This window comes from Camelina sativa, chromosome 17 (genome assembly GCF_000633955.1).
Source record: "Camelina sativa cultivar DH55 chromosome 17, Cs, whole genome shotgun sequence".
Taxonomy (NCBI): domain Eukaryota; kingdom Viridiplantae; phylum Streptophyta; class Magnoliopsida; order Brassicales; family Brassicaceae; genus Camelina; species Camelina sativa.
The window spans coordinates 9,382,968-9,398,163 of NC_025701.1; the positions used below are offsets into that span (position 1 = coordinate 9,382,968).

The 15,196-nt window shown below is 36.8% G+C and overlaps 5 protein-coding genes, 1 non-coding gene and 1 pseudogene across 7 annotated transcripts in view; 3 read left to right on the forward strand and 4 right to left on the reverse strand.

Annotated features, from left to right (window-relative positions):
• The window catches only part of LOC104756377, a gene marked incomplete in the record, with an annotated part of 2,397 nt that extends 1,471 nt beyond the window's left edge, over positions 1–926 (reverse strand). The window contains 3 exon segments of the mRNA XM_010478954.2: positions 1–72; positions 265–367; positions 583–926. Of these exon segments, the coding sequence (XP_010477256.1) occupies positions 1–72; positions 265–367; positions 583–851 (444 nt within the window).
• Positions 1,064–3,440, forward strand: LOC104756378 (pentatricopeptide repeat-containing protein At1g20230). The gene has a single exon (XM_019239111.1). It carries the CDS (start codon positions 1,064–1,066, stop codon positions 3,347–3,349), a length of 2,286 nt encoding a protein of 761 aa, XP_019094656.1. The 3' UTR covers positions 3,350–3,440.
• Positions 3,720–4,611, reverse strand: LOC104759306 (annotated as a pseudogene).
• On the reverse strand, positions 5,151–6,130 carry LOC104756379 (putative F-box/kelch-repeat protein At1g20940). Its single transcript, XM_019239306.1, has 2 exons — positions 6,037–6,130; positions 5,151–5,942 (listed from the first exon to the last, which is right to left on the reverse strand). The coding sequence occupies exons 1-2, from the start codon at positions 6,118–6,120 to the stop codon at positions 5,187–5,189; spliced, it is 840 nt and encodes a 279-aa protein (XP_019094851.1). The 5' UTR covers positions 6,121–6,130; the 3' UTR covers positions 5,151–5,186.
• TRNAK-CUU lies at positions 8,038–8,110 on the forward strand. The gene has a single exon. It is a non-coding gene; the product is annotated as a tRNA-Lys (tRNA).
• Positions 8,282–12,038, forward strand: LOC104756380 (V-type proton ATPase subunit B3). The gene is made up of 15 exons (XM_010478957.2): positions 8,282–8,390; positions 8,500–8,593; positions 8,941–8,996; positions 9,095–9,193; positions 9,315–9,374; positions 9,508–9,619; positions 9,707–9,918; positions 10,199–10,327; positions 10,423–10,560; positions 10,643–10,793; positions 10,883–10,965; positions 11,096–11,143; positions 11,235–11,288; positions 11,387–11,470; positions 11,570–12,038. The coding sequence occupies exons 2-15, from the start codon at positions 8,542–8,544 to the stop codon at positions 11,753–11,755; spliced, it is 1,464 nt and encodes a 487-aa protein (XP_010477259.1). The 5' UTR covers positions 8,282–8,390; positions 8,500–8,541; the 3' UTR covers positions 11,756–12,038.
• LOC104756381 (probable prolyl 4-hydroxylase 3) lies at positions 12,183–14,635 on the reverse strand. Of its 2 annotated transcripts, none has more exons than XM_010478959.2 (8): positions 14,284–14,635; positions 14,097–14,181; positions 13,796–13,893; positions 13,584–13,681; positions 13,290–13,419; positions 13,011–13,198; positions 12,811–12,899; positions 12,183–12,466 (listed from the first exon to the last, which is right to left on the reverse strand). In XM_010478959.2, the coding sequence occupies exons 1-7, from the start codon at positions 14,484–14,486 to the stop codon at positions 12,826–12,828; spliced, it is 876 nt and encodes a 291-aa protein (XP_010477261.1). In that variant the 5' UTR covers positions 14,487–14,635; the 3' UTR covers positions 12,183–12,466; positions 12,811–12,825. The 2 variants fall into 2 exon arrangements, with proteins under 2 accessions (XP_010477261.1, XP_010477260.1); XM_010478958.2 differs by having other exon boundaries at positions 12,183–12,471.

Here is a 15,196-nt window from a genome sequence, read left to right on the forward strand (position 1 = left end):
TCCAAGCTTGATTAATTTGTCCACAACTGCAGGTCTTGACATGAGTTGTGTTTGCGAGTTGTAAAACAATGCCTGTTGAAGCAAATTTCAATCAAGAAGTCACATGTACTGATCACAAACAAACATAAAATAAAACACGGCGAAATAGAGTACACATATAAACATTTCACTTGAGAAAAAAACAGAACCACCGGATTTTACATTTTTTTCTCTGTTTAATTAAATTCAGCAAAGTTTAGCTTTTTTTCAATACACTAATCAAACCTGATGCTTGAAAATCCCTTCCAGCAAGTTAAACGTGGCATTGGCGTTCAAGGTATCAACGATGTGTAAGGCCCGAGATGCTACAAATGCATTGTCATGGAAGCTACAAAATATCCAAACCCCCCCCCAAAGCTTTCAATCACACAACAGATATGGCAACATAAACGATATCTGCCATTTCCTCAAACTACTTATCAATTGAGTCCATCACAAAAATATTCATAACATGCATAGATTTAGTTCAACATCGAATTACTAAAATCTCTCTCAACACCTTAGCTAAAGAAACTGAAAAAGGAAGAGAAATCAAACACTGACGGCAAAGGAATAAGGTGAAGAACAAGAGCAACGCGAGATCCATAGTGATCAATCGCTAGCTTTAGTGGCTCCCAAGCGTCTCTACAGTCCGGGCAAACCGGGTCAAAATACGCCTCGATAAGTATCGTATCCGGTTCAATCTTCCGACCCGGTGGATACACGAATCCGTCACGCCTCACCGGAGGTATCAGCTGCGCTTGTACCACACCTCCAACGAAGAAGACAACGAACACCAAAGCCGTTCGAATCATCATCATCATCATCCTCATCGCTCTCTCTCTCTATAGAATCAATCTTCTCAAGAGAAAATATCAAAATAAAATCTCGGAGTAGATAGAATCAACGGCCAAGATTATACTACCTAGTCTTTCATCTTCAGCCGTCGATTTCTGATTGTAATGACGTGGAAGAATCTGGTGACGTAGAAGGTGATTAAAAAGGTTAAGCGGGAATAATTATTTTATTTTGTATAGTTAAGCAAATGACAACAAAACAAGTTCTTCCACTGATAGTGCAAATCCCTCAGTCGATCGTTGGGTTCTTGGAATCTTCATCATCTCTTTGGTCATCTTCGTTATCGAAGACGACGCAAGCTCATGCTCGTATACTCAAATCCGGAGCACAAAACGATGGCTATATCTCCGCCAAACTCATTGCTTCATACTCCAACTACAATTGCTTTGACGATGCTGATCTCGTCTTACAATCGATTCCGGATCCTAGTGTTTACTCTTTCTCTTCTCTTATATACGCTTTAACCAAATCCAAGCTTTTCTCTCAATCGATTGGCGTGTTTTCTCGTATGTTCTCTCATGGGTTGATTCCTGATACTCATGTTCTTCCGAATCTGTTCAAGGTTTGTGCTGAGTTATCTGCTTTTAATTTGGGTAAGCAGATACATTGTGTATCGTGTGTTTCCGGGTTGGATTTAGATGCGTTTGTTCAGGGGTCTTTGTTTCATATGTACATGAGGTGTGGTGGGATGGGTGATGCACGCAAAGTGTTCGATAAAATGTCTGATAAAGATGTTGTGACTTGCAGTGCTTTGCTTTGTGGGTATGCGCGAAAGGGTTGCTTAGTAGAGGTGGTTCGTATCTTCTCTGAGATGGAAAAGTTTGGTATTGAGCCTAATATTGTGTCTTGGAATGGTGTTCTTAGTGGGTTTAATCGTAGCGGGTTTCATAAGGAAGCAGTGATAATGTTTCAGAAGATGCACCATATGGGTTTTGGTCCTGATCAGGTTACGGTTTCGAGTGTTCTTCCTTCAGTTGGAGACTCTGAGATGCTGAATTTGGGGAAGCTGATTCATGGGTATGTGATTAAACAGGGTCTACTCAAGGATAAATGTGTTATTAGTGCAATGATTGATATGTATGGGAAGTCTGGTAATGTATATGGAATCATAAAACTTTTCGATGAAGTTGAGATGATGGAGACCGGGGTTTGCAATGCGTATATTACAGGGCTGTCGCGAAATGGTCTTGTTGATAAGGCACTTGAGATGTTTGAGCTGTTCAAGGAACAAAAGATGGAGCTTAATGTCGTGTCATGGACTTCAATCATAGCTGGGTGTGCACAGAACGGGAAAGATATCGAAGCCTTGGAACTGTTTAGGGAAATGCAGGTTGCAGGGGTGAAGCCAAACCGTGTAACAATCCCTTCGATGCTTCCAGCTTGCGGAAATATAGCAGCTTTGGGTCATGGGAGATCTACTCATGGATTTGCAGTTAGGGTTCACCTTTCGGATGATGTTCATGTAGGGAGTGCTCTGATTGACATGTATGCTAAATGTGGAAGGATCAACATGTCTCAGATTGTCTTCAATATGATGCCTACAAAAAACTTAGTTTGCTGGAATTCTTTATTGAATGGATATTCTATGCACGGGAAGGCCAAAGAAGTCATGAGCATATTTGAATCTCTTGTGAGAACGAGGTTAAAACCTGATTTCATCAGCTTTACAAGTTTATTATCATCATGTGGCCAAGTAGGTTTAACAGATGAAGGATGGAAATATTTCAGCATGATGTCAGAGGAATATGGGATTAAACCAAGGTTGGAACATTATTCTTGCATGGTAAACCTTCTTGGACGTGCAGGCAAGTTGCAAGAAGCGTATGATTTGATAAAGGAGATGCCTTTTGAGCCAGACTCTTGCGTCTGGGGAGCTTTGCTAAATTCTTGCAGGCTTCAAAACAATGTAGATTTAGCTGAAATTGCAGCAGACAAGCTTTTCAATCTAGAACCGGAAAACCCAGGGACGTACGTTCTTTTGTCCAATATATATGCGGCGAAAGGCATGTGGACAGAAGTAGACAGTATTCGAAACAAGATGGAGAGTCAGGGACTGAAGAAGAACCCGGGATGCAGCTGGATTCAAGTAAAGAACAAAGTGTACACGCTTCTAGCTGGTGACAAGTCCCATCCGCAGATAGATCAAATAACAGAGAAGATGGATGAGATTAGCGAAGAGATGAGGAAATCAGGTCACCGCCCAAATTTGGATTTTGCTCTGCAAGATGTGGAGGAGCAAGAGCAAGAGCAGATGTTATGGGGACACAGCGAGAAACTAGCAGTGGTTTTCGGTCTTCTCAACACACCGGACGGTACGCCTCTTCAGGTCATAAAGAACCTTAGGATATGCGGCGACTGTCATTCAGTCATAAAATTTATATCGAGTTACGCAGGTAGAGAGGTTTTCGTTAGAGATACAAATAGGTTTCATCATTTTAAAGACGGAATTTGTTCTTGTGGAGATTTCTGGTGATACTAAAAGAAACATGTCTCGTATTCTTTTTATCTACACAAGTGTTTCAGTTTGCTTAAAAATCTCATCATGGTAGTGCATAATGCTTGGATAAATCTGGTTCATAATGTTTTATACATGAGATAGTTTTACTTGGTTGTATCAATGAGTCTCATAATCGCAGTTAGATAGGAAACGCGTTTGTCATTAGAAGCTACAATCACCTTCTGCTGCTCATCCTCCTCGACAAAGAGCAATGAGGGTGTGAATTTATAGAAGCCTCGGACGTTACTTGCCCAAGGTGTGGTTGACCCTAAAACTCCCCAACTATTAACTTCCATGTCGTAAACATGAACAACACCTTTTAATTTACGCTTCTTCTCCCTCAACACTAGATGCTTGCTGTCGTACACAACAATGTTCCAGCATAAAAGCTCATTTTCCTTCATATATACGTTCTTGATCCGCTTGGCGAGGGTCCATTTCGTATTCTCGACTAGTGTGTAAACTGAAAGTTCTTCCTTTGTCCCCGATACTAAGGTCAGGCGATTAATCTTATCGTCAGCTGCGAACAACAGTTTCATCTCTGGTTCGCGATGAAATATACAAGGAAACAAGCTTGCTTGCTCTGTATCAGGATTGAATGCTATGATGCTCCCATCGTTTCTCAACCAATGAAGAATGTCGTCTAAATAAACAGGCTTCATTTGCACCATGAGATCACTCTTTGAGCTAGTGGTGATGGTCGTATCCGATAATCTCCAAGAGTATCCGTCGCTGATCTCGAATGCGTACACCGTTTCCATCTCGTGTATGCAGACAATCTTGAATCTCTTAGTGGAACGATTTCTGTTTACAATGAAACCGACGCACATCGCTCTTTCCATACCATCAACGTTACGATCAGGCATAAACTTTGAGCCGGAGTGATCCAATAGTCGAAACCTCTCTGTGAGGGGATTAACGACAAAGAGTCCATCGATATATAGTAGGAGAAGGCCGGAACACGAGCCAAAAAAGTAACATGGCTCTCTAGACAGTTTTGCCTCATTCCCTAGTGACATAGAATCTCTTGAAGAGGCCAAAGGCAAGCAAAATATGTAAGTGGCGCCAAAGTAGGAAAGGTGAAACAAGCTTGGTCTGGTCCAGACAGAGTATTTTTCAAATTTGGGATCAGATATACAAGTTTGGAAATATTTATTCGTGCATAGCATCATTGCCAGTGATTTGGGTTCCACTTTGAAGAGTATCTCTTCGAGAAGATGCGAAGGTAAACCATTCATGATGAGAGGTAAAAGTGAGAATCTCCTTAATTACTTCTACAATTCTGCTTCGCTAGTTGATGTGAGTATATATATTTTTATGATTTACGAACCAGGGTGCTAAATAGAGACAACCAATTTAGCTTGACACACAGAAAAAAGAGGAAAAGAAAAATCAATTTCATTACATGAAAAAGGCAGGACAATCTCACCATAAAACAAGAAAGTTTAAGTTACCAAGTAGTCGTAGAAGAAAGAATTGTTACATTTGGATGGATTTTAAGATAGAATTTTAACTTTTTAATTATCTTTCATGGAATCATGAAGATTCAAAATAGTCTATAGTTGTTAATTTGTTATATTCTATAGATTGCCAGAATATTTTTATGAAAATTCAGACAGAATAAGGGAAACAAGTGATATTTATATAGCAAGACAATCTTACCATAATAAAAGAAAATTAAAGTTATCAATTTTTTAGTAGAAATTAAAAATACTCATCAAACGCATATAAATGGGAAATGGATTGATGGTAGTGCATAACATAATAATGCTTGGAAAAATTTGGTTCATAATATTATTATACATGAGAATGTTTACTTGGTTGAATCAATGAGTCCCATAATAGCATTTAGATAGGAGATATGTTTGTCATTAGATGCTACAACCACCTTATGTTGCTTATCCTCTTCGACAAATAACAAAGAGGGCGTAATCTTATACACGTCTTGATAGGTAAGACATACGTCTGACCCCAAAACTCTCCAGCTGTTAGCTTCCATGTCGCACACATAAATTAAACCACTGATTCCAAAGTTTATCTTAATCACCTTCGTCACCACAAGACACTTGCCATCGTACGCAAGCAAGTTCCAGGAGACATCCTCTCTTTCGTCGATAGGCATGTTCTTGATCTGCTTGGCGAGAGCCCACTTTGAATCCCCGAGTAGTGTGTAAACCGCGATATTTTCTTTCGTCCCTGCATATAACAAGGTCAAGCTATTGTTCTTATTGTCTTCCGCGAAAAGCATATTCGGTCGTCTACGATGGAATATGGAAGGAAGGAAGTGATGGAATATGGAAGGAATGAAGCGTGCTTGCTCTGTCTCGGGATTGAAAGCTATGACGCTCCCGTCTTCTCTCAACCAGTGAAGAGTGCCGTCCAAGTAAACTGGTTTCATTCCCATGAGATGACTGTTTGATCTAGCGGTGATGGTTGTTTCCGATAATCTCCATGAGTCTCCGTCGCTGATCTCGAATCCGTACACTGTTTCCATCTCGAGTATGCAGACAATCTTGAATGTCATGGTGGTTCGATTTTGATTTACCGCGAAACCGACACACGTCCTTTTCTGTGTAGGATCATCAATTATTGTAGGTATAAGCTTTTTTTTTGGACAAAACGTAGGTATAAGCTTTGACCTAGAGTAATCGATGATTCGAAACCTTTTTGTTAAGGGATTTGCGATGACGAGGCCACCGATGTATAGTAGTAGGACAAGGCCGGAGCATGATCCCAAGATGTAACATGGCTCATGCCTTAAATTCATCCCATGACATACTTTTATTATTGCCATAGAATCGCATGAAGAAGAGACCAAAGGCTGGCAGAAGATATGACACGAGTCAAGACTGGAAATGTTAAAGAAACTAGGTCTGGCCCATAATATGCAATTCTCGGGGTCAGATAGATACCAGTGGCGGAGGTAGAGAAGTATTAGGGGTGTCATATGACACCCATGAAATTACAAATTTTGGCTTAGCTTTTAATAAAATAATTAATTGCACATGTCTAATCAATCTGTTGACACCCCTCTGAAATTTTGTTGACACCCTTCAAATAAAAATATAACTCTGGCTACTCTATGATTTTTTCATATCTCGTTTTCTATTAAGTTTTTTTCTATAATTTTAAGACATTAACATATGAACATTGGACTTTTTTGACAAACTGTTGGGCTTAGCCTTAACAAATTTCTAATCGATTATATATTTGTACGGTTAAACATAACTATAGGTTGATTAAATCATTAAACGGAAAAAACATAATTTCTCAAAAACTTGGATTCTTCCTCTTCCATCTTATCTTTAGAATGTTTTTAAAGAATGAGTAAGCTTAGAATTTATATTTATAATGAACTTTTGTAGTAACATTGTTTTAATATAACCTTTTCTTTTGAAAAAAAAATATAATGACACCCATAAATAATTTTTCTCGCTCCGCCACTGATAGATACGATTGGAAATATTTATTCGTGCATCGCATCATGGCCTGAGATTTGGGTTCTAATTTGATGAGAATCTCGTCTAGGAGATGGAAAGGTAAACCATTCATCATGGCGAGAGATGAAACAAAGTGAGAATCTCCTCTAATAATCTGTTTTGCTTCTTGTTGATGCGATTATTTTCGTTTGTTTCAATGATTTACATACCGATGAGGTTGTTATATATATAGACAAGAAATTATATTAGCTTGTACACATAGAAAAATTGTAACAATTGATTTTTATTAATGGAGAAAGCAAAGATATCTCACCAATCTTTACAAGTAGGAATAAAATTTATCACATGTTGAAATAGAATTTAATATTTTATGTCTTTGATATGAAGTATATCATCAACAAGTTAATAATATTAATTAAACAACAATGAAGGAAGGTTGAATAGGTGAATATATTTAATCAAATCATTAAGATATATATTGGACAATTATCACTACCATATTCAACAACATGATATGTACATAATTCATAATTGGTTTTATTAGACACATAATAAATATGTATAAATCTTTTTTTTTCTTTAATCTCATAGATTTAGAAGAAAATTGGAGGCCTATTAAAAAAAAACATGTATATATATAAATGATGATTGAGATCCTAGGAAATTAAAGAAGTTACCATATATTCATGGAAAAGAAAAGAAGCTTTATTCAATATTTGCTCTGATTGGTAACATGAGTTAAGTTGAGTTATGTACTTAACTCAAAAGTTATTTGAAAATGTTACCAATCAAGAACAAAACTTTTTTTTTTTTATTGAGGTTGAGTTACAATGTGTTATGATTGATGTACAATTTTGACTTATGTCTTTTGTAAAATTTTTAACTCAAAACATTATTCAACATCATGAAATTTTCATTTGAAATGAAATAGACATAGATCTAAATATGATAAGATTGTAAATATTATGGAATGCATGTAGTTAAATTTTTTAAATTTCCAATGTAACAAAGAAGTTTAGTTAACTTTATGTATATTAAAACTATTTTAGTATTTATATATTTTAATTTATTTTATGTTTAATACTTTTATTAAATGTATTCACTAATACTTTTTAATACTTATAATTATCAGCTACTCTAAATTAGAATTAGTTAAATAATACATAAAGCTACCAATCAAAAACATATTAAATAATATTGTGATTGATGAATTAATCATCGGAAGCCCGTCTAGCTCAGTTGGTAGAGCGCAAGGCTCTTAACCTTGTAGTCGTGGGTTCGAGCCCCACGGTGGGCGTTTTGTTATAATGTTGAAATTTATTTTATTTAATTTCATAATTGTTGATGTTTTTATAAGAAATGCATCTAATCTGAGAAAGTTTTATGAAACTCACAGATAAAAATATCTACGGAAATAAATAATATTAGGAAAAAGACAAAAAAAATAATGAGATGTCAGATATATCCCTCAACCACGTTTTAATTCACACAGAGCCACAACACAACACCACCAATCATCAAAAAATCAAATCACAACATTTCTCTCTTCTCTCGATTTGAATCCATTTCGTTCTCAGGTACGGTGTTGATTCCTTCATCAGATCGATCTTTTTTTTTTTTTTTTAAACTCACTGTTCTCAGGTTTATTGATTTGTTCCCGCGTTGCGACATTTTTTTTTAATCCAGGAATTGTGGAGCGGCTTGATTTGATATCGTCGATCTGTGACAATGGGAGAGACTAGTATCGACATGGAGGAAGGCACTCTCGAGATCGGAATGGGTTAGTCACCGATCATTTTATTCGATCACATCTATACAACGTTTGGTTTGGTTGACTAACGGATTTGAGAGATTACTTCATTTATTGGCTTTCGTTTTCGTTTTCGTTATCGAATTTTTCATTTCATAAGAAGAATCTCAGATTTGAGCGATACGATCGATATTTGTTAACTTCTAGTTTTGATTTCGCCTAGTTTTCGAATTGGAAGTTGTCGATTAGCTTGTTGGTTTTTGGTTTCAGTTTAGTAAAGTGACTAGTGTTTGTCTTGCTTTACTTTTGATTGTTCAGTCGTGTGATTGTTCGCTGAATGCTATAAGAGACTGATTTGAGAATCTTTGAAATTGTAGAGTACAGAACTGTCTCTGGGGTTGCAGGACCCTTGGTCATCCTTGACAAAGTGAAGGTATTACAACAAGGAGAAGCTTTCACATCCAATTGAAGCTTTTTTGTTTTTGAAGGGACACTGACTGTAGATATTTGTTGAATTTTATTTTATATCAGGGTCCAAAGTACCAGGAGATTGTTAATATTCGTTTAGGAGATGGATCCACTAGACGTGGTCAGGTCTTGGAGGTTGATGGGGAGAAAGCTGTTGTCCAGGTTAGTGATATTCTGTGTTACTTTTTGACGTGAATACTGTTGAATCTCAGGTGTAAAAATGTACGTTATACACTTGCTTGCTGTAGAGGTCACTGTCCTCAATGATTTTATACATGTACAGGTTTTTGAAGGAACGTCTGGAATTGACAACAAATTTACCACCGTGCAATTCACTGGAGAGGTGTTTACTATAAAGCCTTTTTCTCTTTAAGCGCTTTTTGCAGATTGATTAAAGAATTTAGTGGCAGTTTTCTGAAAACTAGAGGATGCTTGTTCCTATTTAACTTTTTTCTGCTATTGATGTGTGTTTTCAGGTACTGAAAACGCCTGTATCATTGGACATGCTTGGGCGCATATTTAACGGCTCAGGAAAGCCAATTGATAATGGCCCTCCTATTTTGCCTGAGGCATACCTTGATATTTCTGGTGAGCGTTGATTGCCTCATTGTGTGTGTGATCTCTAAAGAAATTTTTGTTTCTGTTTCTAATGGTTGTGGCTGATATTATTTATAGGAAGCTCAATCAACCCCAGTGAAAGAACCTACCCTGAAGAGATGATACAAACGGGGATTTCTACCATTGATGTCATGAACTCCATTGCTCGTGGACAGAAGATTCCTCTTTTCTCTGCTGCTGGTCTACCACATAATGAAATCGCTGCTCAAATTTGTCGTCAGGCTGGTCTTGTTAAGCGGTTGGAAAAGACTGAGAACTTAATTCAGGAGGTAATCATTTGCATCATTACCACCACTCAAGGACTTTTGTTATCCAAGTATCATGCTGAATTCTAAGTGCCTGTTTATGTTATGCCCATTCAATTTCTAAGTAATATAGAGGGATAGAAGTATATCTACGAATACGTGGTACATGTAAAGGGTTTTATTTTGTGATGTCATTTACTTTTCTGATATTTAACTTTTGTGAAGATCAATGGCAGATTCGCAATTCCTCTGCTGTTTCGTCTGCCTTGTAAAATCCCTCATTAGTTCCCTTGTGTTTTTCCAGGACCATGGAGAAGACAATTTTGCAATTGTTTTTGCAGCTATGGGTGTGAACATGGAGACAGCCCAGTTCTTCAAGCGTGATTTTGAAGAAAATGGATCGATGGAAAGAGTTACCCTTTTCCTGAACCTGGTAATTTACTACTAGTGATTTCTATGCTTCTTATCCTACTTCTTTTAGCACATCTGTGATTGATTGAGCTTATATCTGCATTTTTACTCGAACAGGCCAATGACCCAACCATCGAGAGAATTATCACTCCTCGAATTGCCCTTACGACCGCTGAATATTTGGCTTATGAATGTGGGAAGCATGTGCTGGTTATATTGACAGACATGAGTTCTTATGCAGATGCTCTTCGTGAGGTAATGACTTCCACGGGTCTCTGTCTCTGTCCTATGTGATACAGAATTTTTTTTTTAAGAAATTAACAAACGACAACTCTAGGTTTCTGCTGCTCGAGAAGAAGTTCCTGGAAGACGTGGATATCCGGGTTATATGTATACAGATCTTGCAACTATCTATGAGCGGGCAGGACGTATTGAAGGAAGAAAGGGTTCCATTACCCAAATCCCTATCCTGACTATGCCTAATGACGGTAAAAATCATGTTGTTCTTGGGTTCTCTTCACAATATTTGCTTTTTGATTGAGTAATGCTCATAAGATCTCTTGTTATTAAACCTCAGATATCACTCACCCTACTCCGGATCTTACTGGTTACATTACTGAGGGTCAGATATATATTGATAGGCAACTTCACAACAGACAGGTGCCATAAGCTTGACTCTTTTTGCAGATCTCTCCTTAGTATTATTTTTAATACATCTACCTAAGCAAAAAAAGGTTTATCATCCATTTACGATAATCTCTGATTCTGTCTTGATTCTTCCCTAAAACAGATATATCCACCCATTAACGTGCTTCCATCACTTTCTCGATTAATGAAGGTAGCGATGCAATTCGATTATACCCTTATGGATTCACATGGATTGAAACATACTATCATCACTTATTAACTTAATAATTGTTCCTCTACAGAGTGCTATTGGTGAAGGAATGACTCGCAAAGACCATTCTGATGTGTCCAACCAGGTTCCCTACCTATATAGAAACCTTACTTGCCGAGAGTAGCTCACATGTTAATATAGTAGTATCGACTTTTCAGTTGACAACATTCTCTTTACTTTCAGCTGTATGCAAATTATGCAATCGGGAAAGATGTTCAAGCCATGAAAGCTGTTGTTGGAGAAGAAGCTCTTTCTCCTGAGGATCTGGTACCATACTCTGACTTCATCATATTCATGTTCTTATCAAAATACTCACAACAACAGTTACTAACATTACAACAATTGATTGTGTTGTGTGTTTTGTAGCTGTATTTAGAGTTTCTGGATAAATTTGAGAGGAAGTTTGTGATGCAAGGGGCATATGATACAAGAAACATCTTCCAGTCGCTTGACTTGGCATGGACACTGCTCCGTATCTTCCCACGTGAGCTTCTTCACCGTATTCCCGCTAAGACACTTGATCAATTCTACAGCCGTGACTCCACAAACTAAGCCTTTTAAACAACCTCACTATTACTCCATCCTCATCTTGTTTGGAACTTAAAATCATATCTAGAGAAGAAAACAGGATTGATTGCGTGAAACACCAAAAAAACTCAGAGAATTGTGAATTTCCGATTTTTTTTCTATTTGTTTCTCGTTTGTATAATAAAAGGTTTGTGTAGGGAAACTTCGTACAAAAAGCTATTTATAAGCCCTTCTGCTGCATCTGTTTTCCAAACTGGTGAATCATGTCATTTTGTTATTGTGTAATAAATTTCTTTCTTCGCTTTTATCATCTACATATATCGTTTGTGAAATTTGTTGAATATTTCTTATATGTTTGGTCAAGCAATTGGTATCTGGCGATGCACCATAAATGAGACGATGACACAACGCAAATGATCGTTTCGTTTCATAAGATGACATCCTTTTGATATAATGTTCTAATCACAAATATAAAACGACAAAACTATGTAATTCACAAATTCAGATCAAAGATACAGGACCTTTATGGTATACCAATGAGCAAGTCACTCTAAACCATCCTAATTTAGTCTAACAAGTTCTCTATATTTTGGTATCCTCTAATGATATAATATAAACCTTGAATCCCATCAAAACAAGGAATGCACTGAGCCGCAGGGAAAAAACAAAACATCAACTCTCTGTAATCTTTTGTTCCAACATTGCATTCCATCCACCATGAAAGGAAACGGTATACTGTCCTGCCCAATAAAAAGGATAATGTAAGAACCAACAGCCAACACGCATTACTGTTATCTTATATGCACATCGATAACAAGCTTCTCTAACCAAGAGCCAACACATGGTACTTTCATCTTATATGCACATTGATAATAAGCTTATATAACCCGCAGTATATGTGAGTGCGTGTCTCTATGTCTAGTACATTATGTTGTAGGAGAGGAAACTATATTGAATTAGAGAGATTAGTTCAAGTTTACAACATATGATCACTGATGATAAGTTCTAGTTCACGGTTGACAAATCCCTTCACAACTCTAATGTTCAAAACTTGGGATTTGGGAAGAATGGATAGTTACCAGCAGTCAAACACGCTAGACTTTGTACTCGCCGACGTGCATCCATTTGGTAGATGACCACTTGTTCCCTCTAATCACAGGACATCCACCTGGAATTATCAAAACATATATTAGCAACCACACGCTCAATGGTATAGGAAAAAAAAAACAAGATCTGAAAAGTGTTCGGAATGATATTCAAAAAACCGAAGGTAGTTTACCATGCAAACTTGTAGGATCCAATGTAGCATCAGGCCTCATGCTCCAGAAAAGCAATGCATCGCCCATTCTCGGCTTTACAGAAAGTCCCTTTTTCCCACACTCAGAGAGCTCATTATACCATGGTACAGAACTAAAATTCATATTGGCAGAAGGAAAAACTGTTTCACCGCCTTCTTCAACATCCGACCTGTAGAATAATGGGTTTGGAAGACAAGATTGGTAAATACAAAGAACCTAACAACCTTAAAAACAAAAGCGAAGAGTTGAGAAAATCTTACAGATACATAAGCATTGTAGCCATACGTTGACCTCCATTTTTAGTGTTGAACGTATCAACAAAATAATCATAGTGTGGTTCATACTTTTGCCCTGCTTCGTAGTGAAGAACTTGAAGTCCTTCACCATGATCTGCACATTCATCATACAAGAAAAAGATGCACACATTCATAAATGATCTCATTTTGACACTTCATCACAAATATAACAGATGAAACGCATCAATCTATACATGAACAAAATTCCAGAGATAACGAACAGTCCAAAAAAACTGCAATTGATCATTGATCTCATACCTGCTGGAATAAAGGTGTAATCAGCTATTCTTTTCTCAATGGTTTTAATGATTTTGTCCCTTCCTCTCCTAAGGAAAGTCCCTGAGCTTGTACGCACCCTGAAGGTTTAACACAAAAAATCATCAAAAACAATCCATAATGCTTTGCTTGATAAATTGTTTTATAGAGAAGATTTATCTGAGACATGATGAAACAATCATCAGACACCGAACCTGCTATCCTTGCTCTTGCCGGTTTGGCTATCTACAACAGTTGACTTCTTCATATGTGGTTTGGCAAGACTGATTAAATATTCACATTCTTCCTTGGACTGGTCAAATCAAATCAATCATTCAATCAATAAATTAATCTTCAAGTTTTGATTTTTAATTTGGTTCCAACATGCATCAATTTCTAATTAACAGACTAAAACATCATCAAACTGAAAAACCCAACACACAGATTAGCTTGAACAATGAACAAGACCCATGAGTTGCAGCAATCAAATATTCAATTTAATACAAGAACACTAACCAAGAAGTTATGGTAAACGAAAGCTCGAGGCTCCCAAGAAAGCACTTCAGTCCACTGGTCTCCTCTCGTCCCAAGTCCCTCACTTCTGTATTCCAAAATGAAACAACTTTTTAATCATAAGGGAGAGATCAATGAATAGGGAAATTTCAGGGTTTCATGCAATAATAGAGTAGGCTTGTTTTCACACCTCTCAGTGGCAGCTCGTCGGAAATAAGAGAGATCAATAGGAGAAGAATCGTCGTTGTTGTTGTTGTTTGTGATAGGAAGAGAGAAAACACCAAAAGCCAAAAGCATTAAGAGAACAATCGTTAACATAAACAACATAAACAGAACCAACATCAATGTCGACCATTTCCTCGCTTGAAATCTCGACTGTCTCACTTTCGCCATCCAAGATCGATTTCACCCCAACAACAAATCTATTAAATTTGTAAAACGAAATAGAGAGATCGAAACAAACAGCGAATCCTAAAACCTCTCTTTGAGATGCAGAAAACAAGAAAGAGAGATCAAATCAAATATTTATATTTCGGGAAAGTAAATAACGTTTCTTCCTTTTTGTAATAAGAAGAAGAAAAAGGATTCTCTCTCTCTCTGCGTTCCTCAGTTCTAACGTTATGAAATGACATATTTACCCTTGGATACGTGATGATGTGGCTCTATTTTATGTTGGGTAAAGAGGGGTGATTTTGTCATTTAAAATTGGGATTTGGTTCTTTTTTCTTTCCCAGCACAATGTTTTATTACACCTGATGAATTCAAACCAATGGGCTATTTTGTTGATTACTACATTTCCATACAAAACTACATATATAGTCTTTATCTTTGACTACAAAAATCTACAATATTTATGGTATTTCTTTTTTCCTTTTTTAATTAGTCAATTCAAAATTATTATTAATTTTCATGGAAATATATATAGTAACCAAATTTTTCAAAAGAATTCAAAAAAAAAACATATAGTAACCAATCCTAATAAAAATGTACTGTATTCACAAAAGTTGGTACAGAAATAATGTCCTTTCTCGTTGTTAAATCTTACTAAATGTAATGACAAAGACACAGATATTTACTCACTACCAACAAAAAAAAAAAAAAAA